The sequence below is a fragment of the Leptodactylus fuscus genome, chromosome 5 (genome assembly GCF_031893055.1).
Source record: "Leptodactylus fuscus isolate aLepFus1 chromosome 5, aLepFus1.hap2, whole genome shotgun sequence".
NCBI lineage: Eukaryota > Metazoa > Chordata > Amphibia > Anura > Leptodactylidae > Leptodactylus > Leptodactylus fuscus.
This window is the reverse complement of record NC_134269.1, coordinates 212649701-212676729: the sequence shown is the minus strand read 5'-3', so window position 1 is coordinate 212676729 and position 27029 is coordinate 212649701. Positions and strand designations below refer to the sequence as shown.

The window sequence follows — 27029 nt, the reverse complement described above, 5'->3', positions numbered from 1 at the left end:
ATATATATAATACTGCACTATTTCATCTCTCTGGGGTATTATTTATCCTTTTGGAGACACCAGCTGACCTAAGAAGTCTTCCAGGCAATGCTCCCTGGGAAAATGTATGCAAATTAGCCCTGAAGGCATTCTCACTGTCGACCACTAGAGGTCACTGGAGATCTGTATAATGTTCTGTACAGCCAATAACTTGCCCATTTTAAAGATGGCTGCCTGAGCACTTCCTGTTGCTGCCCATACTACTTCCTGTTCCTGGTGGACGCTTGTGCTGGGAGGAGAAGCTGCTACAATGTTACAGTTCATAGTAAGTTTGGAGGGGCCGGTTAACCCGTATTTGTGGGGTGGGGAGGGCGCATGGCCAGAAGTAAGAGGGGGGTCACTTTGTTTTTAGTGGTTGCCCTTCCTGAATGGCGGGAGGGTTAAGGTTACCCGTGAGGGCGAGGAGTGAGTCACCAGTTACACTACCTGTTCCTAAAACTTCGTCAAGTCTCCCACCCCCCTCTGTCTAATATAGTTGGGGGGGAGGGGGTTAAGCTGCAGATTACTTAAAGGGGAGTTCCATTTGAAATGTATTATTCCCTTCAATGCCTCTGTCTACCTGGGGCATGCGTCCAGGAGGCTCCCGAAAAAAGGGGCGACCTCCCTCCCCACTCCTCCCCTTGGTGTTCGGGATCCTGGTCACAATATATGTGACGTGGGCGCTTTAAGTGCTCGTCCTATCCCAAAAAAATGGGGCACGTTACAAAAAGGGGGTGTGGCACACTGAAAGGGGCGGGTCTATAATAAAAGGGGCCGGTCACCAAAATTTTCACAATGTTGAGATTCCTGGTTTGTCGTTGGAAGCTTAAAGGGGTAGTCCACTCAAAGCAAGTGCTTCCCCCCCCGCCCCTGAGGATAGGGGGTCACTTGCTGATCATTGGGGGTCCCATCCATGACTTGTGCGCTTTGTCTTTACAGCTCGGATTTGCCTTCGGCAACGTGGTGGGGATGTACCTGGCACAGAACTATGAGGTAAGATGGAGGCCGGCAGACAGGGGGCGCACATGGTCATGTAGAAGATTTGTGACACCCATACATGACACTCTACCTTTTTCTTAAAGGGATTGTCCAGATTAGAAAACTCATTGTCATACGGCCTTTTATGGATTCTAGATTAATAGTGGGGGAGGGGGGCGTCCTCTACTCAGGATCGTTATTGCCAAAGAGGGGAGGGGTCACAAAGAGCGTCTCCGTCCCTGGAGGACTCAGGCAACCAATGGATGTGAATGGACACACTTGAGGGGGCGGAGCTGGACTCCCTGTAGTTGAGTCCCTGTGTCATGCTCCGCCCACTCAGGCCATGTGATTATTTTTTGAGTATGACCGCCCTGTTTATGGTTCTGGCAAATGGCTGGCCTTGGTCTAAAAAGTGTTGGGAGTTATGCAAATTCTGCCTAAAAATGGGCGGTCCTTACAGTTCGGGGGTGGTTCGCAAGGAGAAGACTTAAAGGGGCGTTCTGGTCACATCACATTACCCCTTATCCACATTTCTGACCTATTTAAAGGGGTATACTGATCATACCTAATAACCCCAAATCCAAATTTCCATCCTATTTAAAGGGGTATTCTGGACAAAAAATGTTACACTATCCACATTTCTGTCCTACTTAAAGGGATATTCCTATCACGACAAGTATTCCCAATCACATTCCCACATTCTGAAATTTCCCCAATATGGGACTATTAAAGGATTATCTTATCTACTTAAAGGGATATTCCGATCTCAGCAAGTTACGCTCTATCCACATTTCTGGCCTACTTAAAGGGATAGTCCATTCACTACTAGTGATCCTCTAGCCTCTATTTGCAACGTATCAGCCCTTTCTAGACCAGGCTGCACAAATCTCATGATTAGTGGTTGGACCCCCATCTTGTTGTGTCCCGAATCCCCCTTTAAGTCCCGTCATCAGGGGTCACCTCCCCCTGTATACGGTGTCCGGCCTTCTACCTCCGGCATCTCATACTGTCGCTCTCGCCTTCCTCCAGGTGCCGGATATAGGAAAAAAAGTTGAAAACTTCAAAAAGGATCTAGAAGCCAAAAAGAAGCCCCCAAGCGAATAGTGACGAGAAGTCGCCAAGAACCTTTATTTAGTAGACGCGGTATATACATATATATCTATAAGCTGCAGTGGAGACACGGGACAGAGGGCGCCACCAACCTGGAGGACTGAGCTCGGACCCGACACTCCGGACAGCTGGACCTGTTATGTGACTTCCTATACTAATGGGAATTTTCCAAAGATGTCCCTGGCCGTTCCTCTACTGTTCCTCCTGGCAGAATTTCTGATGGTTTCCATTAACCTGGGAGTTAGAGGAACGTTAAACCGTGCCGTGTGTTATTCCGATCGCTGTTGCTTTTAGCTTTGGAAGGGTTTAATAAAGTTATTTGTTTATGGTACGATGGAAAATTTTTGGAGGTCTGTAGGAGGTGTCCACTATTTACCAACCATTGGGCAGACGGTTGTGAGGCCATTTATAAGAAAAAAATTCTAAAAAATTTCCCAGATCTTAAGAATCCTCTTTGTACCACATGCCAACCCTTAGCTTTTATTTGCATCTCGTAGCCTCTCATTCTGATATTTTTGTGATATGATCATGTGACTGTTCTTAAAGGGGTTCTACCATTAAAATCAAATTTTTTTTTGTCGATCACACGTAGGAATAGCCTTAAGAAAGGCTATTCTTCTCCTACCTTTAGATGTCTTCTCCGCGCCGCTGTCCGGTAGAAATCCCAGTTTTTCTTCAGTATGCAAATGAATTCTCTCGCAGCACTGGGGGCGGGTCCCAGCGCTCAAACAGCCATGGGGGCGGGCTCAACGCTGCCAGAGAACTCTCCAGCGTCGCCTCCATCTTATTTAGGAAGGACTCTTCACGTGTCTTTTTTCGGCGTCGGGGGTCAGCCTTCTAGGCCTCGGGCAGAGCCGACTGCGCATGCCTGAGGCCACAAGAAAAATGGCCGATTACACAGTAAGTAAGCGGCCATTTTCTCGACCCCTGGCGCCGGAAGAAGACGTGTGAAGAGGACGTTCCTGAAGAAGATGGAGGCGGTGCTGGAGAGTTCTCTGGCAGCATTGGAGCCGCCCCCAGTGCTGTTTGAGCGCTGGGGCCCGCCCCCAGTGCTGCCAGAGAACTCATTTGCATACTGACGAAAACCGGGATTTCTACCGAATGGCGGCACAGAGAAGACATCGAAAGGTAGGAGAAGAGTAGAGTTTCTTAAGGCTATTCATACGTGTGACTGACAAAAAAATTTAATTTTAATGGTAGAATACCTTTAAAAAAGGTCAAAAAATGTTCAAAAATTTCCCAAATCCTCAGTTTCACTAGGTCACTCTAAGCCTTTGGGTTTCCATTCTTGGGATCCACTTGGGAATCCAAAAATAGAAACTCAATCTGCTTAAAAAGCATTTACCTTCAGAAACCCACTGCCCCCATAGACTATAAGTTGGGTCTGTCGGGGTTTCCACCCAAAAAATGGGGAGAGAAAATAGACCATAGAGCGAATGATGGTGTGAATTCAGCCTTAATCATAGACCTAACCCTTCGAACTGACCAACCCTGGCCTGGAGAGAGTCAGTGGTCCCACCCACAAAAATTTCAGACAGGTGACCACTTTGAGGGGTCAATTTGGGAAGTCGTACCTGCCACCAGGGTGATATGTCTTGGGCACAAGTGAGTCCACAGCTACAAACAACCTAGAGGACACCGAATTAAGGGGCCAAAGTTAAAGGGATTGTATGTTATCACCAGGAACAGCGCCACCCCTGCCCATGTGGCCGTTTCGGGTATTGCAGATCACTCCCATGTAAATGTATACAATGCCGTTGATCACTAGGTCTGATTATTTTGTCTCTGTTTTTTATCAGTCATCCAATGGTTAATAATATTTTTTATTACAGGTGGTGTAAAGTGAATTCAGATTTTTTTTTTCTCTTCTTACAAAATATTACAGAATTCGTTTTATTATTTCGAACGATTGTCGGTACTGTCTTGTTTACTATGGTGACTTCCATCTTATACTCTAGTCACATCCAGAGCTGCATTCCCAATTCTGCTGCTTTCCTGTTCGTTGTCAGGCTGCAGACTCTATAGGTCTCCGCGCTCGGACTACGTTGCTGCGTTGCGTTGTGAGAGATGTGGTGTGTACTGCACAAAGAAGACTACAAGCACCATAAGATCTCTAGTAAGAGGTTGGGGGGTCTTGTACGTGACTGGAGTATAAGAGTGGCCCCCAATGTTGCCCCCTGGGGGTCTCTGACTGGCACTGCCCTGGGGATTGCCACAATGACTGGCCAGGTCCATGTCATCTAAATACTGCAATAAATATTCTGGAGGGAAGTGACGGTATGTACAGGGGGAGGGGGATCTGGTTCCCAGTTTAGGGGGAGACCGGCACGCTGGTGTCCTGTGGTGGCAGCTTGTGCTCCTGTGGCCGCATTCCCGCCCCCTCCATAATCTTCTCCATATGACAAGTTCAGACTCTGCTTCTCCTGCCGCTGCTCGGTCACAGGTGCTGAGTAGAGTTATCAACCATCGCCCAGGCCGGGAACGTGTTCAGCTGGAAGAGGCTAATGCCCCAAGTATTAATGGCCACCATGATGATACCCAGGCCGATGACATTCACTCCGAGGCCGGCCTTCACCTGAGGAGCAGAAAGCAGAGGTAATACACAGAGTGATGTCACAGTACAGGATAATACACACAGTGATGTCACAGTACAGGATAATACACACAGTGATGTCACAGTACAGAGATAATACACAGAGTGATGTCACAGTACAGGATAATACACACAGTGATGTCACAGTACAGGATAATACACACAGTGATGTCACAGTACAGGGATAATACACACAGTGATGTCACAGTACAGGATAATACACACAGTGATGTCACAGTACAGAGATAATACACACAGTGATGTCACAGTACAGAGATAATACACACAGTGATGTCACAGTACAGGATAATACACACAGTGATGTCACAGTACAGGATAATACACACAGTGATGTCACAGTACAGAGATAATACACACAGTGATGTCACAGTACAGAGATAATACACACAGTGATGTCACAGTACAGGATAATACACACAGTGATGTCACAGTACAGGGATAATACACACAGTGATGTCACAGTACAGGATAATACACACAGTGATGTCACAGTACAGGATAATACACACAGTGATGTCACAGTACAGAGATAATACACACAGTGATGTCACAGTACAGAGATAATACACACAGTGATGTCACAGTACAGGATAATACACACAGTGATGTCACAGTACAGGATAATACACACAGTGATGTCACAGTACAGAGATAATACACACAGTGATGTCACAGTACAGAGATAATACACACAGTGATGTCACAGTACAGGATAATACACACAGTGATGTCACAGTACAGGGATAATACACAGTGATGTCACAGTACAGGATAATACACACAGTGATGTCACAGTACGGGATAATACACAGAGTGATGTCACAGTACAGGATAATACACACAGTGATGTCACAGTACAGGATAGTACACACAGTGATGTCACAGTACAGGATAATACACACAGTGATGTCACAGTACAGGATAATACACACAGTGATGTCACAGTACAGAGATAATACACACAGTGATGTCACAGTACAGGATAATACACAGTGATGTCACAGTACAGGATAATACACACAGTGATGTCACAGTACAGGGATAATACACACAGTGATGTCACAGTACAGGATAATACACAGTGATGTCACAGTACAGGATAATACACACAGTGATGTCACAGTACAGGATAATACACACAGTGATGTCACAGTACAGGATAATACACACAGTGATGTCACAGTACAGGGATAATACACACAGTGATGTCACAGTACAGGATAATACACACAGTGATGTCACAGTACAGGATAATACACACAGTGATGTCACAGTACAGGATAATACACACAGTGATGTCACCGTACAGGATAATACACACAGTGATGTCACAGTACAGGATAATACACACAGTGATGTCACAGTACAGGATAATACACACAGTGATGTCACAGTACAGGATAATACACACAGTGATGTCACAGTACAGGGATAATACACACAGTGATGTCACAGTACAGGATAATACACACAGTGATGTCACAGTACAGGATAATACACACAGTGATGTCACAGTACAGGATAATACACACAGTGATGTCACCGTACAGGATAATACACACAGTGATGTCACAGTACAGGATAATACAGTGATGTCACAGTACAGGATAATACACACAGTGATGTCACCGTACAGGATAATACACACAGTGATGTCACAGTACAGGGATAATACACACAGTGATGTCACAGTACAGAGATAATACACACAGTGATGTCACAGTACAGGGATAATACACACAGTGATGTCACAGTACAGGATAATACACACAGTGATGTCACAGTACAGAGATAATACACACAGTGATGTCACAGTACAGGGATAATACACAGTGATGTCACAGTACAGGATAATACACACAGTGATGTCACAGTACAGAGATAATACACACAGTGATGTCACAGTACAGGATAATACACACAGTGATGTCACAGTACAGAGATAATACACACAGTGATGTCACAGTACAGAGATAATACACACAGTGATGTCACAGTACAGGGATAATACACACAGTGATGTCACAGTACAGGATAATACACACAGTGATGTCACAGTACAGAGATAATACACACAGTGATGTCACAGTACAGGGATAATACACAGTGATGTCACAGTACAGGATAATACACACAGTGATGTCACAGTACAGAGATAATACACACAGTGATGTCACAGTACAGGATAATACACACAGTGATGTCACAGTACAGGATAATACACACAGTGATGTCACAGTACAGAGATAATACACACAGTGATGTCACAGTACAGGATAATACACACAGTGATGTCACAGTACAGAGATAATACACACAGTGATGTCACAGTACAGAGATAATACACACAGTGATGTCACAGTACAGGGATAATACACACAGTGATGTCACAGTACAGGATAATACACACAGTGATGTCACAGTACAGGATAATACACACAGTGATGTCACAGTACAGAGATAATACACACAGTGATGTCACAGTACAGGATAATACACACAGTGATGTCACAGTACAGAGATAATACACACAGTGATGTCACAGTACAGAGATAATACACACAGTGATGTCACAGTACAGAGATAATACACACAGTGATGTCACAGTACAGGATAATACACACAGTGATGTCACAGTACAGAGATAATACACACAGTGATGTCACAGTACAGAGATAATACACACAGTGATGTCACAGTACAGAGATAATACACACAGTGATGTCACAGTACAGAGATAATACACACAGTGATGTCACAGTACAGGGATAATACACACAGTGATGTCACAGTACAGAGATAATACACACAGTGATGTCACAGTACAGGGATAATACACACAGTGATGTCACAGTACAGGATAATACACACAGTGATGTCACAGTACAGAGATAATACACACAGTGATGTCACAGTACAGGGATAATACACAGTGATGTCACAGTACAGGATAATACACACAGTGATGTCACAGTACAGAGATAATACACACAGTGATGTCACAGTACAGGATAATACACACAGTGATGTCACAGTACAGGATAATACACACAGTGATGTCACAGTACAGGGATAATACACACAGTGATGTCACAGTACAGAGATAATACACACAGTGATGTCACAGTACAGGATAATACACACAGTGATGTCACAGTACAGAGATAATACACACAGTGATGTCCCAGTACAGGATAATACACACAGTGATGTCACAGTACAGGATAATACACACAGTGATGTCACAGTACAGAGATAATACACACAGTGATGTCACAGTACAGGATAATACACACAGTGATGTCACAGTACAGAGATAATACACACAGTGATGTCACAGTACAGGGATAATACACACAGTGATGTCACAGTACAGGATAATACACACAGTGATGTCACAGTACAGAGATAATACACACAGTGATGTCACAGTACAGGGATAATACACAGTGATGTCACAGTACAGGATAATACACACAGTGATGTCACAGTACAGAGATAATACACACAGTGATGTCACAGTACAGGATAATACACACAGTGATGTCACAGTACAGGATAATACACACAGTGATGTCACAGTACAGGGATAATACACACAGTGATGTCACAGTACAGAGATAATACACACAGTGATGTCACAGTACAGGATAATACACACAGTGATGTCACAGTACAGAGATAATACACACAGTGATGTCCCAGTACAGGATAATACACACAGTGATGTCACAGTACAGGATAATACACACAGTGATGTCACAGTACAGAGATAATACACACAGTGATGTCACAGTACAGGATAATACACACAGTGATGTCACAGTACAGAGATAATACACACAGTGATGTCACAGTACAGAGATAATACACACAGTGATGTCACAGTACAGGGATAATACACACAGTGATGTCACAGTACAGAGATAATACACACAGTGATGTCACAGTACAGGGATAATACACACAGTGATGTCACAGTACAGGATAATACACACAGTGATGTCACAGTACAGAGATAATACACACAGTGATGTCACAGTACAGGGATAATACACAGTGATGTCACAGTACAGGATAATACACACAGTGATGTCACAGTACAGAGATAATACACACAGTGATGTCACAGTACAGGATAATACACACAGTGATGTCACAGTACAGGATAATACACACAGTGATGTCACAGTACAGGATAATACACACAGTGATGTCACAGTACAGAGATAATACACACAGTGATGTCACAGTACAGGATAATACACACAGTGATGTCACAGTACAGGGATAATACACACAGTGATGTCACAGTACAGGATAATACACACAGTGATGTCACAGTACAGGGATAATACACACAGTGATGTCACAGTACAGAGATAATACACACAGTGATGTCACAGTACAGAGATAATACACACAGTGATGTCACAGTACAGAGATAATACACACAGTGATGTCACAGTACAGAGATAATACACACAGTGATGTCACAGTACAGAGATAATACACACAGTGATGTCACAGTACAGGATAATACACACAGTGATGTCACAGTACAGGATAATACACACAGTGATGTCACAGTACAGGATAATACACACAGTGATGTCACAGTTTCTCTTACCATATCTTTGATCTGGCAGTGCCCGTAGTTATATACAATGGCGTTCGGAGGATTCCCCACTGGTAACATCACAGCAAAGGAAATGCACATGGCGACAGGAATCAGTGTGTATAAGGGGTTAATGTGAAGAGCTTCAGACTGTAAGACAGTAGAATATAACATAAGGAGTCGCCTGTAACAACCAGTCAAATTTAGGCCTAATGGTTTCCTCAGCAGCACAACTGGGCACATGCCAGGGCTCACTTAGCTCAAGGGGACCATAGGCAGGTTCTGTTTGTAGTTGTCTGTCAATGGGGAGGTCCCTTGTAATGGGCTAGTAACCAGTAGTTTTAGGGGCCATTTAATAAAGCAGATGCCCCATTACCCGCTGTGTGGCCCTCAAAATTGTAAAGCCAGGAAAATATAAAAGAAGTCATTTGATGTTTGTTGAGCAGGGAATTGCCCACCCAAGTGGCCCCTGTGTCCCATCTCACCCCTGTGACCCATCTTACCCCTGTGACCCATCTCACCCCTGTGACCCATCTCACCCCTGTGACCCATCTCACCCCTGTGACCCATCTTACCCCTGTGACCCATCTTACCCCTGTGACCCATCTCACCCCTGTGACCCATCTCACCCCTGTGACCCATCTTACCCCTGTGACCCATCTTACCCCTGTGACCCATCTTACCCCTGTGACCCATCTCACCCCTGTGACCCCTGTGACCCATCTCACCCCTGTGACCCATCTCACTCCTGTGACCCATCTTACCTCTGTGACCCATCTCACCCCTGTGACCCCTGTGACCCATCTCACCCCTGTGACCCATCTCACCCCTGTGACCCCTGTGACCCATCTCACCCCTGTGACCCATCTCACCCCTGTGACCCATCTCACTCCTGTGACCCCTGTGACCCATCTCACCCTTGTGACCCATCTCACCCCAGTGACCCCTGTGACCCATCTCACCCCTGTGAGCCATCTCACCCCAGTGACCCCTGTGACCCATCTCACCCCTGTGAGCCATCTCACCCCAGTGACCCCTGTGACCCATCTCACCCCTGTGAGCCATCTCACCCCTGTGACCCCTGTGACCCATCTCACCTCTGTGACCCATCTCACCCCTGTGACCCATCTCACCCCAGTGGGGTTCTTAGTGCTTACCAGACTGCATAGGATGGGCAGGAATATGGTAATGGTAGCCGGGTTACTGACAAATTCGGTGACAGCGGACACCAGAGTACAAGCCAGGAGGCTGACGGCCCAGGAGGGGAGGCTACTGAGACACTCCATCTGGCGGCCAATCCAAGTGGACAGGCCCGAGGTCTGCAAGAAGAAATGGTCAGACTTAGAAAGTGATGCTGAAAATCCCTCAAATCTCAGTTATAAGATCAGATTCAGGGGGGACAAATTGGGCATTGGGTACCCATTAAGAATTGGAAATCCATCCCACAGTGCTGTCTCAGTTACCTTGCACCCAGCGGCGAGGGCATAACCCCCTCCAACCAGCACCACAATCTCCCAGGGCATATGTTTCTGGAATTCCTGCCAAGTCAGCATGGGGCCTCCTAGATACGGTTCCTCTTTCTCCTTCTTCTCATTCTGTCCTGAAAGCAAAAATCATATTACATGTGTGCAAGGATTTACCCCAAGTATTCTGGGTAAGGGGCAGGAGAGGGCGCAACACGAAAGTGCGAAATGAACTCTACATCTGCCTCATAATCAGTGCCACCATATAGTGCCCCCATACACAGTGCCCACATTAGTAGTGCCAGCCAGAGTGCCCCATACAAAGTGACCTCATTATCAGTGTCAGACATACAGTGTCCCCCTACAAAGTGCCCTTATTATCAGTGTCCCCATATATCTAGGGCCAGCCATACAGTGCCCTCATTAACAGTGCCATCATATACAGTCAGACATACACAGTGCCTTCATTATCAACAACAGCCATACAGTGCCCCCATATACAGTGACATCCCTAAAGTGCCCCCATATACAGTGACATCCATACAGTGCCCCCATACACAGGCCCTCATTATCAGTGTAAGCCGTATAATGCCCTCGTACACAGTGCCCTTATTATCAGTGTCCCAATGCACACTTTACACAGGCTCTCATTATCAGTGTCAGCCGTATAGTGCCCCCATACACAGGCCCTCATTATCAGTGTCAGCCGTATAGTGCCCCCATACACAGTCCCTCATTATCAGTGTCAGCCGTATAGTGCCTCCATACATAGGCCCTCATTATCAGTGTCAGCCGTATAATGCCCCCATACACAGGCCCTCATTATTAGTGTCAGCCGTATAGTGCCCCCATACACAGGCCCTTATTATCAGTGTCAACCGTATAATGCCCCCATACACAGGCCCTCATTATCAGTGTCAGCCGTATAGTTCCCTCGTACACAGTGCCCTTATTATCAGTGTCCCAATGCACACTACACAGGCCCTCATTATCAGTGTCAGCCATATAATGCCCCCATACACAGGCCCTCATTATCAGTGTCAGCCGTATAGTGCCCCCATACACAGGCCATCATTATCAGTGTCAGCCGTATAGCACCCCCATACACAGGCCCTCATTATCAGTGTCAGCCGTATAGTGCCCCCATACACAGGCCCTCATTATCAGTGTCAGCCGTATAGTGCCCCCATACACAGGCCCTCATTATCAGTGTCAGCCGTATAGCACCCCCATACACAGGCCCTCATTATCAGTGTCAGCCGTATAGTGCCCCCATACACAGGCCCTCATTATCAGTGTCAGCTGTATAGTGCCCCCATACACAGGCCCTCATTATCAGTGTCAGCCGTATAGTGCCCCATACACAGGCCCCCATTATCAGTGTCAGCCATATAGTGCCCCATTCACAGTCCCCATATCAGTGTCAGCCGTATAGTGCCCCCATACACAGGCCCTCATTATTAGTGTCAGCCATATAGTACCCCCATTCACAGTCCCCATTATCAGTATCAGCCGTATAGTGCCCCCATACACAGGCCCTCATTATCAGTGTCAGCCGTATAGTGCCCCCATACACAGGCCCCCATTATCAGTGTCAGCCGTATAGTGCCCCCATACATCATACTGGTCAGTTTACTAGATGCACTCACAGGGCTCCTTCCACCTAAACAATTCTCACCTGCCTCCCCTTTTCCAAAGCAGGTAAATTGGGGTCTCTTAGATGGAATCAGGAACAGCAGGAACCCCAGGAACACCGACACGGTAGCGTCTGTTCTGTAACCCTTCCTAACACACAAAGAGATGGCAACAGAGGTGAGCGGGTCAGTGGTCAGTGGGGCGGTATAGTACAGATCATTCAATAGGAATATTGACCATTAGGCCCGGATGACCCAGACCGCTGACCCATTACAATCAGAGCGACCGGCTGCTAACACAGAACTTTTTATGGAACTTACTTTTCAAATAGGGATTCCCAGCCTGGAACAAACCCGGGTTCTCGTGTAAACCAGAGCAGGGTCATCAGGATGAAGAAGAAGACGGTGACCTTCTCGGGGTAACTACAAGAGAAAAGAAATACAGGAAAATCTGAACATATCAGGACTCAAACTTCATATGATAAACAGGGACATAACCACAGATACTTCATGTGTGTGACATACTGGTAGACATATTAACGCACACGTGTGGATTGTTCAGTGTGTTACATAAGCCCAAGCGTTATCTGATACAGCCGCATCAGGGCTACACTGTGTGATTGTGTCCTTAGTATCCTAATAACACTGACTGTACCTACACATAGTAACGTTATAGCACTGACTGTGAGTACACAAAGGCACGCACTCTCCCTAATGTGTACGTAAGTACACATAGTAAACATAGTGCCCATTGAGTACCCACAACGTAATATACAGCACTCACATATAACCCAGTGTTAATAATAATCCTATATATAACTCCTACCTCATTTTGCCCAGTTTCTCATATTCCTCCTGGATTCGTCGCTCTGATATCTCTTCCTGTCTGGTCTTCTTATGTTTACTGAGGGAGCAGGTTTCACTAAAACTATATATAATAATCCAAATCACATATAGCAGCAATATCAATGCAAGGGAAGAATTGGGAAAAATACCGTCCTCTAGTTTAAAAATACCGCCACTTACTTGCAGCCAAGAAACAACCAGTGAAGCCAAACCCAGGTGAGAAACAGAACAATGACAGTGATGGGAAAACTAAAGACAAACCAAGTACCGAAGTTCACAACCTTGGCATCAGGATACCGACTGCAATGTAAAAATACGGGATATGAGAAAATATCTTGCTATATTTTTGTACATAGGAGATAGGTTTATAGTAGTTATATTCTTGTACATAGGGAGCAGTATTATATAACTACTATAATACTGCTCCTATGTACAAGAATATAACTACTATAATACTGCTCCTATGTACAAGAATATAACTACTATAATACTGCCCCTATGTACAAGAATATAACTACTATAATACTGCTCCTATGTACAAGAATATAACTACTATAATACTACTCCTATGTACAAGAATATAACTACTATAATACTGCTCCTATGTACAAGAATATAACTACTATAATACTACTCCTATGTACAAGAATATAACTACCATAATACTGCCCCTATGTACAAGAATATAACTACTATAATACTACTCCTATGTACAAGAATATAACTACTATAATACTACCTCCTATGTACAAGAATATAACTACTATAATACTGCTCCTATGTACAAGAATATAACTACTATAATACTGCTCCTATGTACAAGAATATAACTACTATAATACTGCTCCTATGTACAAGAATATAACTACTATTCTTGTACATAGGAGCAGTATTATAGTAGTTATATTCTTGTACATGGGTGCAGTATTATAGTAGTTATATTCTTGTACATAGGAGGTAGTATTATAGTAGTTATATTCTTGTACATAGGGGCAGTATTATAGTAGTTATATTCTTGTACATAGCGGCAGTATTATAGTAGTTATATTCTTGTACATAGGAGCAGTATTATAGTAGTTATATTCTTGTACATAGGAGGTAGTATTATAGTAGTTATATTCTTGTACATAGGGGCAGTATTATAGTAGTTATATTCTTGTACATAGGAGCAGTATTATAGTAGTTATATTCTTGTACATAGGAGGTAGTATTATAGTAGTTATATTCTTGTACATAGGAGTAGTATTATAGTAGTTATATTCTTGTACATAGGAGCAGTATTATAGTAGTTATATTCTTGTACATAGGAGTAGTATTATAGTAGTTATATTCTTGTACATAGAGCAGTATTATAGTAGTTATATTCTTGTACATAGGAGTAGTATTATAGTAGTTATATTCTTGTACATAGAGCAGTATTATAGTAGTTATATTCTTGTACATAGGAGTAGTATTATAGTAGTTATATTCTTGTACATAGAGCAGTATTATAGTAGTTATATTCTTGTACATAGGAGTAGTATTATAGTAGTTATATTCTTGTACATAGGGGGCAGTATTATAGTAGTTATATTCTTGTACATAGGGGGCAGTATTATAGTAGTTATATTCTTGTACATAGGAGCAGTATTATAGTAGTTATATTCTTGTACATAGGAGCAGTATTATAGTAGTTATATTCTTGTACATAGGAGTAGTATTATAGTAGTTATATTCTTGTACATAGGGAGCAGTATTATAGTAGTTATATTCTTGTATATAGGAGTAGTATTATAGTAGTTATATTCTTGTACATAGGAGCAGTATTATAGTAGTTATATTCTTGTACATAGAGCAGTATTATAGTAGTTATATTCTTGTACATAGAGCAGTATTATAGTAGTTATATTCTTGTACATGGGTGCAGTATTATATGAATAGAGAGGACATTCCTAATTTCTTACTTCTTGAAGTGCTCCAGAAAAATGAGGCTGGTGGAGGTCCCAATAATGGTGGTGAGGCCTCCAATGGTCGCTGCATAGGACACGCTTAGGGACAGGCACTTGCAGATCATATGGTCGTGTTTCGATCTGTATTTTCCTTGTTCCTTTGGATCTGTAGTTTCGGTCGATGGTAAAACCAGAATCTGGGTCTGTAGTGGACAAGAATACAGTATTATTATTATATGTATTGCACCATATGGTGTAGGGACCCTTGTGCTGCCATGAGGAGGCAGTATTGTCTTACCTGCGGTAGAGACTGGCCATTTGTAGGGGGCTTCACAATTCTCATAGGGTTGGCAATCATATGTACGCCATTGAGATTCTGCTGGTGGAAATGAAAGACATATAACAAGATCCACAAACCCACCAGGGCTGACATGTCCTCACCTTCCGGCCTCCTCTTGCCCACCCACGTTGACCTACAGTAACCCTAGTAGATATATCCTTAACCTCATCTATTAGGACCAAAATATGCCCAAAGATACGAAACTCATAACCACCCCAAACTTCATAAAACATAGGATCACGCCCGGTATCTCGTAGTTGTACCTTGCTTTGTATCAGTTTGCTGAGGTCCTTTGCTGTTGCCCTAGGACAAAAAGTTTCATTGACGTTAGTTCGGCCATGGACCAGGACACATATAAGTAACCATCGGTATGGCATTAACATATTCACTATTTTTGACCCATATCTGCACCCATACTCATATGTTACCTATGTACGTGTAATATTGGGGTAATCCACATCACATTAGAGTTGCCCACAAATTTTTGAACACCCTAATGCAAATAGAAGTATAAACCCGGCAACTTCCCACTTGTTCTTCATTAAAAACTTCCATCCGTTTGGTGTACGCAGCTCATGTGCAGGCCTGTGTACTCTAGGTTCATGCTGCATTTCCTGACTTCAAAAATTTCTTGTGTGTCACCTAAATTGCCAAAAACATTTCAACTCTGTTTTACTAACCTTCTCCAGAGGACCATGGAGTTGTCTATAATAGCCAAAGAAGGTCAGTATTCACACATACAGCGGGTTGTATACGATACATATATATGGTATATCACTGTGGAGATACCTGGGATGGATATTCTTGACAAAAATCCCACCATGGTCAGCTATGTCGATGTGTGAGAGAGGGAAGGTACAGCATTCATTGATAGGAGAAACTTTAGAAAAAACGCCTACTGAGCTCTGAACTTGCAGGTCCTCAAGCACTGAACCTCTCCAGAGACATATATATGGATACTCATATATGGTATATAAATGTGAAGATGTCTGGAGTGCCTATTTTTGAAGAAATCCCAGCATGGTCAGCCATGCCAATGTGAGAGAGAGGAAAACTACAGGATTCTGGGTGGTAGATAAGAGAAGCTTTAGAAGGAACACCTACCAAGCTCTGAACTTGCAGGTCCTCAAGCACTGAACCTCTCTGGATACATATACATGGATACTCATATATCGTATATAAATGTGAAGATGTCTGGGATGCCTATTTTTGAAGAAATCCCAACATGGTCAGCCATGCCGATGTGAGAGAGAGGAAAACTACAGGATTCTGGGCGGTAGATAAGAGGATCTTTAGAAGGAACACCTACCGAGCTCTGAACTTGCAGGTCCTCAAGCACTGAACCTCTCCAGATTCAGAGACTTCTCTAATATCATTTTTGTCGCTGATGATGGCGCCTGCAGGTGACCTCTTATAAATACTGGTGAAATATCCCACCTGGACCACGTTTTTGGATTTGTTTACTAGGTTGTACTTACTCCTCATTGATGAATATGACTTCAATCGATGGTTGGTTCTGCTTCTCCTTTCCACTTACCTATCCATACATGGATACTCATGTGTGAAGATGTCTGGGATGCCTATTTTTGTAGAAATCCCAGCCTGATCAGCCATGCCGATGGGAGAGAAAGTGAAAGTACAGCATCCCGGTCAGTAGATAGGAGAAGCTTTAGAAGAAACGCCTACTGAGCTCTGAACCTGCAGGTCCTCAAGCACTGAATCTCTACAGATACATATACATGGATACTCATATATGGTATATAAATGTGAAGATATTTGGGATGCCTATTTTTGAAGAAACCCCAGCTTGGTCATACATGCCGATGTGAGAGAGAGGGAAAGTACAGCATCCTGGTCGGTAGATAGGAGAAGCTCTACAAGGAACACCTACCAAGCTCTGAACTTGCAGGTCCTCAAGCACTGAACCTCTCCAGATACATAGAGACTTCTCTAATATCATTTTTGTCCCTGATGATGGCGCCTACAGGTGACCTCTTATAAATACTGTTGAAATATCCCACCTGGACCATATCTTTTTGGATTTGTCTACTGGGTTGTACTTACTCCTCATTGATGAATATGAGTTCAATCGATGGTTGGTTCTGCTTCTCCTTTCCACCTGCAAAGATCAAAAGTAGTTCAGAGTTGTGGGACAATGAATGGTAATTTCTGTGGTGGTTACGAGACCAAGGGTAGGTCAGAGGGAAACAACTAATGTCCCTGGTGGTCTGGGGTAGGTAAGAGGTAATGGTATTATCTATGGAGGTGTAAGACAATAAAAAGTTGAGGTTCCAGCAATATGGGTGACCTTTCTGCTGTGCATTTTCGGGTGCAGTAGAGCCATTGACCACCGTCCCCTCGTGTTCCTCATCAGCTCTTGTCAGCTGCTGGAGAACGGCATCAACGATGGGCATCACCATGGCGGTGGAGGAAGTATTAGAGAGCCACATGGAGAGCAGCGCAGTGCAGCACATGAAACACATCAGGAGCCTGGAGAAACAAAACACAAGACATGACTTTTGGATATGGGATGTCCCTCCCTGCTTCCTAAAAACACCCAAACTACGGTAAATATTCACTTTGGAATAAATGCACGAAATCACGGGCGCAAAATAACGCGGCGTATACGCTCCGAACTCCCATTGAAATGAATGGGAGCATTTTGAGCGCATAATCTGCCGCACGTGTATACGTGCCAGATCACGCTCCACGTTACATCGTGTGAACGCAACCTTATAGTAGTTATATTCTTGTACATAGGAGGTAGTATTATAGTAGTTATATTCTTGTACATAGGGGGCAGTATTATAGTAGTTATATTCTTGTACATAGGAGCAGTAGTATAGTAGTTATATTCTTGTACATAGGGGCAGTATTATAGCAGTTATATTCTTGTACATAGGAGTAGTATTATAGTAGTTATATTCTTGTACATAGGAGCAGTATTATAGTAGTTATATTCTTGTACATAGGAGCAGTATTATAGTAGTTATATTCTTGTACATAGGAGTAGTATTATAGTAGTTATATTCTTGTACATAGGGGCAGTATTATAGTAGTTATATTCTTGTACATAGGAGTAGTATTATAGTAGTTATATTCTTGTACATAGGAGGTAGTATTATAGTAGTTATATTCTTGTACATAGGAGCAGTATTATAGTAGTTATATTCCTGTATCTAGGTGGCAGTATTATAATTATAATGCTGTTTTCATTGTATTGTCCTGTCTCCTTGCACATACTCACATTCCCGGCTTGGCCCCGGATAACATGACCATCCTTAGTGCTATTCTCCTATGTAGATTCCATTTCTCCACCGATGCGGCTAAGCAGATGACCCCCATGAGCAGTAATGTTGTGTTCTTCACATATTCTGCAGCCACCTGTAAGGAGATATAATGATGATGAAAGCTCTTCTGGTTATATACGGTAGTTTACTGCTCTGCACATGTTCTTCGCTACTCCTGACTATCCCTCTGTACAGTGATATATCCTGATGTATATATGAGAGGACGTATAGAAACCTTATTTAATAGGGGGATTTAAATTAAAATAATTGAAAAGTGTCACAATAAATGATATTACACATCTCGGTACGCTAATACTTTATTTTCATGTATTCCTGCCTGTTTAGGCTCCAGGAGTATAGTAGAGCTGTTACTTTCTATCTACTTTGCAACTGCTGTAAAGTGAGAAATTCCTTGTCCGGTGAGACTTTTGTGCTGACATCTAGTGGCCAGTAGGATTAGTGCAATTTTCATAACTGGAATTTGAACCCACAAGACTGTAAAAGCTAGTCACCCCATCCGCGTGGAAGTGACTACAGCCTGTTGTGACTACTTTCCTATCTATTTGGGTTGTCCTATCAATGACATTGCGGTATTTTTTTTTGTTGAAGTCTCTGGATTTCCGCAATGCGGCGCGGGTATATTGAGCCGGAGTTGTCATCTCGTCCTTGTCATGGGAGAATTGTGGATCCCGCCCGAGATATTTGTTCACTTTTACACAGATTATGAATTCTTGAGACATCAGAAAACCATTATCTTAATAAAATCTTCTGATCTGTGAGAATAATAAATTTCCCGTTTTGTCCGCTCAGGCGTCCAAGGCGATGGGAGGTTGGAGAAGGAATGTCAGACCATATGTGAACAAAGGCAAAGGAATGTACAAGTCTGATCATGTATATGAAACGCTGCCATTGCTAACACCGCAGACGCCAATGTGATATTATGTAGTCACTTGGCGGTGGAGGCGAGTTATGTAACGACATACAAAGTACACAATACAGTATTATATGTGCTGTACTGGCGGTGCTTTTATCTAAGGCCGACCACCATTCTTTATCAAGTGGAGTTGCCAAAGGCCGGTCCCTTTTGTTATCTTTTTCATGATTTAAGACAATAATACCGCCACATAGTGCTGCTGCTCATGTTCCTTTCCTGAATTTGCAGATATTTTCTTCACATTACTAAATAATACCGCCACATAGTGTCAAATAAGTTTCAGACAGTGTATACATACCATAGTGTCATATAAAAATAATCTCTACACCAGTTCAGCTGCTACTCATGTTTCTTCCCTGTCTTTACAGATAAAGTCTTAATATTGCTAAATAATACCACCATATAGTGCTGAACAATAGTGGCTGCATAAAAAACCCTGTTACAGCTACTTCTCTGCTGCTCTTGTGGCATCCCTTATATATACCAATCATTTTTTAATACCGCTAAATAATACCGCCATATCGTGAAAAATAACAGTATTGAACATTGTCTACATGTAATGGGTAGTGTTATACAGAGCTCAATTCTCTGACACTGCTCATGTCCCCCCTCCCCCATAGTTACTGATAACATCTTGATATTGCTGTATAATACTGCCATATAGTGCAAAATGACAGGTTCAAACAGTGCTTGCATATAACAATGGCGCCATACAAAAATATTCTCTATCCTATTTCAGCCACTTCTCAGCTTCTCATGCCTTATCCTTATATTGAATGATTATTGATTAATATTGCTAAATAATACCGCCATATAGCTCCAAATAACAATTTTGAACAGTGTCTGTATATAACAATAGCGCCATACAATAATACTTTCTACCTGTGTACTACTGCTCATGTTTCTTCCCTATATTTACTGATATTTTTTGGATATTGATAAATAATCCCGCCATATTGTGCCAAGTAATAGTTTTGAACAGTGTATGCTTATAACAGTTGCTTACAAAAATATCTTCTACCCGATTTCAGCTAATTCTCTGCTTCTGATCAGGTCTCTTCCCTAAATTTACTGATAATGTATAAATATTACTAAACACCATTCACACCATGCTTAGCAGTACCGTGATCACATAATAGTGCCACGCAGTGATATATAATGCACATATAATACGGTTCTAGAAGTGCTAGTATAACAATGATATCACTGTAACAGTGATGTAAAGTATATAGCAGTGCTTACAGTGTATGCATAATAGTGCCATATAGTGCCGCCCTATGATATATAATACACATATACTGTAATACAGCTACATAGTGCTAAAATAGCAATGATTCTGTAATGGTTATATACAGTACAGTCTATGAACATAAAGCAGACACTACACAGTACGGCTTATACCAAATACATAATAGTACCATACAGTGCCACCCTGTGATATACTGTATAATACTGCCCTGTAGTGTAAAAATAACACTGATATAGTGTTAAAGTAACAATGATACAGTATATTAACACAATCCAGACCCTACATAGCAGTGATGACAGTGTCATAGTACCGCACAGTGCCAAACAAGTGATATAGTGTCCATATAATACCGCTATATAGTGCCTACATAACGCCGCACATGGAAGAGCTCATAGATACGAGTTTAGAACAGTCTACATATATTATGGAGGGATATAGACTAGATTCAATGTCAGTCTTGTCTGAGTAGATGGAATTTTCCGGATATTACGTTTCGGAACTATTTCTGTATATTTAGCTTTCCGTACGTTCCGTACTTATACATAATATAGGAAAATCTTTGCTCACTTTCCAAGGAGTATATGCCGCCCTGCACGGCACCTTAGTAACCTTGGCGACAGGTTTGTCAACAGTGCCACCTTTGCCCCACTGAGATGACCTCATTTACGGCCGGCCCCTCCTCACAATACTAGGTAGTTATTTCTAATAAAAAACTTCTTATTGGGGTGGGCCGGAGTCCCGTGGCCCGGGCTGAAAGGCGGCATTGTTCTCCATGATCCCTCTGACGCCCCACTGAGGAAGGAAAAGTTCTGCAAACTAAAGCAATGTTCTGACTTCTCCTCCTGATCCAGCCGGGGCTCTGCGTGGACTACTACCAAATATCCATGGAGGGGGGGTGTAGTAGTCACTAAACCCAGTCATCTGCAGGACAGGACATGGCTGTCGGTGACTAGACTCTGAATACAGTGTGGCTGCTAGATGGCAGTTTTATAAGCCACCAGTACATGGCTCCTTCACAGCATTTTGCAGCAGTATACACTTTATGGCAGTATTATTTTTCACCATATGGCACTTTATTGTTGGCATCGGAAAGTATTGATTATTAAATTGACATTATATAGCACTATATTGTTGGGTGGTACTATATACATTATTACATTAGCATTATATGGCGGTATTATTTATACAAATAGTATAACTCTAGATTGTATGTGTGTGTGTGTGTGTGTGTGTGTGTGTGTGTGTGTTGGGGTGCTAGTTATTCTCTAGGTCACCAGCACTCAGGTAATTGACAGGGTATAGCAGCATTCTACACTTTATGGCAGTATTATTTATACACCATATAGCACTAGAGTATATTACCGACAGTATTTTCTCCATTGATTATTGCATTGACATCATATGGCACTATATTGTTGGATGATACTATCTGCATTGAAAGATGTTCGTTATTACATTAGCATTACTTGGCGCTATTATCTATACGTATATGATAACATAAAAAAAATATTTAAAGAAGTCTGTTTGTGTGTTTGGGGTGGTAGTTTGTCTCAGTGCTTACGTCACCAGCACATAATTAAGTGTATTGCAGTATTATGCACTTTATGGCAGTATTATTTATACACGATATAGTGCTAGGGTATATTAACAGTATTTTCTCTGGATATAAAACCATTGCTTATTATTTTGACATTATTTAACACTATATTGTTGTGCAGTATTATCTCTGCTGTGAAGGGTGTTCATAATTACAGCAGCATTATATGGCGGTATTATTTATAAATCATGATGGCGGTATTATTTATATATCATAATGGCGGTATTATTTATATATCATTAATGCAGCACACTGATTAAAAGTGTCTGTCTGTCTTAGTGTCTAGGATAGGCCCTGAGTATATGGTTGTATAAAGACACAATATGGCACTATTACTTGGAAGTTTCCATGCCTGTTTTGCCAAGGGGTCTTCTCTAACTTTGGTCTTTCCCCATTTACATACTTAAAAGTTGTGGACCTTTGTTCTTCTTACTATAGGTGTAGTATGACCTTGGAAATACGGTGGAACACAGGACTTAGATGGCCTTGACTATATGGTGGTACATAGGCACAATATGGCGCCATTATTTGCAGTTCTCCATACATGTTTTGACAAAGGGTCTTCACCGACTTTGGTCTCGCTTACATTTCTGTAGACCTCAGTTGCCTCCACTACAAGTATAGTATGGTCCTAGCAATATGGTAGTATATAGGCACAATATGGCGGCATTATTTATAGTTCTCTTTACATTTTTTCCCAAGGGATCTCCACCAGCTATGATCTGGTTTTCATTTTTGTGGACCTCAGTTGCCTCCACTACAGGTATAGTATGGTCCTAGCAATATGGTAATCTATAGGAACAATATGGCGGCATTATTTATAGTTCTCTTTACATTTTTTTCCCAAGGGATCTCCACCGACTTTGACCTGTTTACATTTTTGTGGACCTCAGTTGCCCCATCATAACTTTCCTTTTGCAGTCTGGGTAATAAAGCAATAAGGTTTATGGCGTTGTTTACACAGGGAATCCTGGCGGACGTTACTGCGAGGTAGCTGGATTTAATCATCTCATCTGGGAAGCTGGAAACAGGAGGGATCTAGGCCAAGGGCCTGGGGTCAGGGTCGGGATCTGTCTTCTGTTAACTAAATGTAACTAAGGAGTCGCCAAGATGACATAACATTCCCCAAATTCCATGTTATCAATTATCACCGCCAAGTCATCGCCATGTGCCACCGCCCAGAGCTGGATCCTGGACAACTCTGCCTATATAACCAGATGGCATCAAACGCACGTGGCTGTACCTTTCTCCTGCAGTGACCTCTACAGGAGACTCTAAGTATTACATGCTGCCCTTTCAAATGAATAGGAAAGCCTGTACTACATGGTCATGTTGGGTCCTCCAGTATGGACGCCGCTCTACTCTCTATGACAACCATATTACACTATAGTGGAGTTGTCGTAACGCCATCATATTTATATAGCAATACAGTACGTCTGACCTCACTAGACTTCAGCACCCCAAAAAGTGGGAAGAGGAACGCAGGGACCAAGGCAGCAGCTCCAAGGGGCACGGCCTCCGACACCCAGTACACGGCGGTCACTATGAGGACGTAAGCACAGGAAGATTCCTATAAAGAGACAAGAATAATGGTCACGTGATAATGGCGAAGCAAAATGCCTCAAAATTAGGGACTCGGGCCAAGAATGAATCGACATGACCCAGTTTTCACCCAATTGTCTTATTGGGCCACATAGAGGAATGGGATTATATCTTGGTATCCTGATAAGGTGGGTCCACGTGTCGCGCCCCATGGTATCCAATGGAGCACCCCATAATACATCAGCAGCAGAACCCCCATGTCATTGCTCACAGTGCCCCATAATAGACAGAGTCCCAGCATTGATCCCCAGGACAGTGTAATACTCAGGTAACCATAGTGTCCCATAATAGAGCAGGTCACAGCGTCCAGACTAAGAATCACCATTACAGTGTCCGTCCCAATCCCCCATAATAGTGTCAGCCACAGAACAGCAAGAACAGGATCACCCAGAGGAGCCACATGGTACCCATCATAATACCCCTATTACTTGGCTACCCACAATGCCCCCATAATGGTGTTATCCACCTAGTACCTAATACATTGTCCCCATAATACTGTCATCCACATGGTTCCCATCATAATACCCCTATTTATTTTCTACCCACAATACCCCCATAATGGTGTTATCCACATAATACATATTACATTGTCCCCATAATACTGTCACCCACATTGTCCCCATAACAGTGCCCCTATTATACTTCTACCCACATTGTCCCCATTACAGTGCCCCTATTTATTTTCTACCCACAATGCCCCCATAATGGTGTTATCCACATAGTACCTATTACAGTGCCTCTATTACACTGCTATCCACAACGTCCCTATAATGGTGTTATCCACATTTTCCCCAATACAATGCCCCATAATACTGTCATGCACATGGTACCCATTACAGTGCCCCTATTACACCGCTACCCACAATGTCCCCATAATACTGTCACCCACATTGTCCCCATAACAGTGCCCCTATTATACTTCTACCCACAATGCCCCCATAATACTGTCACCCACATTGTCCCCATTACAGTGCCTCTGTTTCACCGCTACCCACAATGTCCCCATAATACTGTCACCCACATTGTCCCCATTACAGTGCCTCTATTACACCGCTACCCACAATGTCCCCATAATACTGTCACCCACATTGTCCCCATTACAGTGCCTGTATTGCATTGCCACCCACAAAGTCCCCATTATGGTGTTATCCACATTGTCCCAATTACAGTGCCATCCTCAACACCCCATAACAGTGCCAGCTCCAGTGTGCCAACAATAGCGCCACCCCATTGTCCCTATAATATTACCATTCATAGAGTTCCTCCAGGTTGTCATCCACGTTGTCCCCATAACATATACCATCCTTAATGTCTCGAGTCAGTGTCAACCCGTGTATCCAAAAACGCCAAAATCCCAACCCCCGATGGTGCCATGAGATACTTACACTACTGGGGTGCAGCAGGGGGAGGGGGAGCAGGAGCAGGGGGATGGAGATGACCAGGACCAGGTTCTTGGATCGCATAAGTTGGGTCCACAACGCCGCCATCCTGGTCCGGAGGTGACAGAGTCGTCCCCTGTCCAGATTCTTGTAAGTTTGCTCAGGGGATTTTCTCCTAAGTCTCACTCTAGAAATCCTGTGACGTTCATTAATCCTCCGCTGCCTTCTCCCCCCACAAACTCTGCGACCTAGGGGGCACTTGTTAGGATTTGGTTAGTTACATACATCGCCAAGGTTACTATTCTTAGGGATTAAAAAAAAATTAAAATAATAAAAAAAAAATCCCATAATCCAAAATTAACCACTGCCTTAATGTATGGAATGGAACGCGGAGGGGGTGGGGGTTGGGGGGGATCAGGGGATTTAGCCGATTCTGCACATTACATTATCATGAGATCATTTACTTATTCTTTTTAGAAAAAATTGAAAACCTAAAAAAAAAATGAAAAAAATGACCTAAAAAAAAAAAAAAGAGAAAAGAAAAACGATAAATGTGAAAAATTTTGAGAAAATTTAAAGAGACGCAAAACCTAAAAAAAGAGGAAGTAATAACTGGCAATGGGAGGTTCCCGACACACTTAGGCTAAGTTCACACGGGGGGCGGTATAGCGGGTTTTGGCACCAAGCGTCACTCTCAGGTCAAAACCCACCTACCACGACTGTCGCGGTCGCGGCCCGCTTCTTTTTCCGTGACCACCATTGTGAGGGGGCGGACTATGACGTGGATTACGCACCATAATCCGCCCCCTCTATACCCGTGTGAACGAGCCCGCTGCCAAAAAGAGCTCCCATTGGCTACTAGCTAGCGGAAAAAGCGAGATGCCCCTTCTTGTTCCGCGGTTGACTCAGCCGCAACGTCCACAGCACGAGACTCCCTCCTGATTAGACCCATTCATTCGGATCTAATCCAGAGCGTAACGCCGCGCAAAATGTTCACACGCGGAATGCAAATTCCGCCATGTTGAACATACCCTTAGGCTACAGAGACACGGCAAAAGATGAAAAAATTCATAAAACTGGAAGATTTTGTCATCCAATATCCATCAGTCCATTAGTTACGAATTTACATTTTGGAAATTCAAAATTTTAATTTTTAAATTAATTTTTTTGTTATCCACTCATTTGTAGAAAAAAAATGAACCTAAAAAACACAGACAGAAAAACAATCAAAAATATATATATAAAAAAAAAATGGACACCCTAAAAGATAGAAAGAAAAAAAAAAAAAAAAAAAACGGGAAAAAAATGCATATTGAAAAAAGCAAAACTAAATAAGAGAAATCCTAAAAGGAAGATGAAATATGGAAAAACCTGAAAGAAAAAATTACAAAAAAAGACAACTTAAAAAAATATACCGTATATACTCGAG

The 27029-nt window shown here is 42.8% G+C and overlaps 2 protein-coding genes across 3 annotated transcripts; one reads left to right on the top strand and one right to left on the bottom strand.

Moving 5' to 3' along the window:
* Positions 1–184: 184 nt before the first annotated feature.
* STMP1 (short transmembrane mitochondrial protein 1) lies at positions 185–2437 on the top strand. Its single transcript, XM_075276479.1, has 3 exons — positions 185–304; positions 958–1011; positions 2026–2437. The coding sequence occupies exons 1-3, from the start codon at positions 290–292 to the stop codon at positions 2098–2100; spliced, it is 144 nt and encodes a 47-aa protein (XP_075132580.1). The 5' UTR covers positions 185–289; the 3' UTR covers positions 2101–2437.
* A 2033-nt stretch (positions 2438–4470) lies between these two features.
* SLC13A4 (solute carrier family 13 member 4) lies at positions 4471–25749 on the bottom strand. 2 transcript variants are annotated; one of them, XM_075276476.1, is made up of 16 exons: positions 25607–25749; positions 24061–24189; positions 18797–18933; positions 17858–18039; positions 17614–17668; positions 15813–15852; positions 15508–15588; positions 15225–15412; positions 13462–13581; positions 13262–13363; positions 12757–12858; positions 12480–12586; positions 10802–10938; positions 10496–10657; positions 9351–9488; positions 4471–4681 (listed from the first exon to the last, which is right to left on the bottom strand). In XM_075276476.1, the coding sequence occupies exons 1-16, from the start codon at positions 25706–25708 to the stop codon at positions 4544–4546; spliced, it is 1920 nt and encodes a 639-aa protein (XP_075132577.1). In that variant the 5' UTR covers positions 25709–25749; the 3' UTR covers positions 4471–4543. The 2 variants fall into 2 exon arrangements, with proteins under 2 accessions (XP_075132577.1, XP_075132578.1); XM_075276477.1 differs by having other exon boundaries at positions 15508–15585.
* Between the last annotated feature and the right edge of the window lie 1280 nt (positions 25750–27029).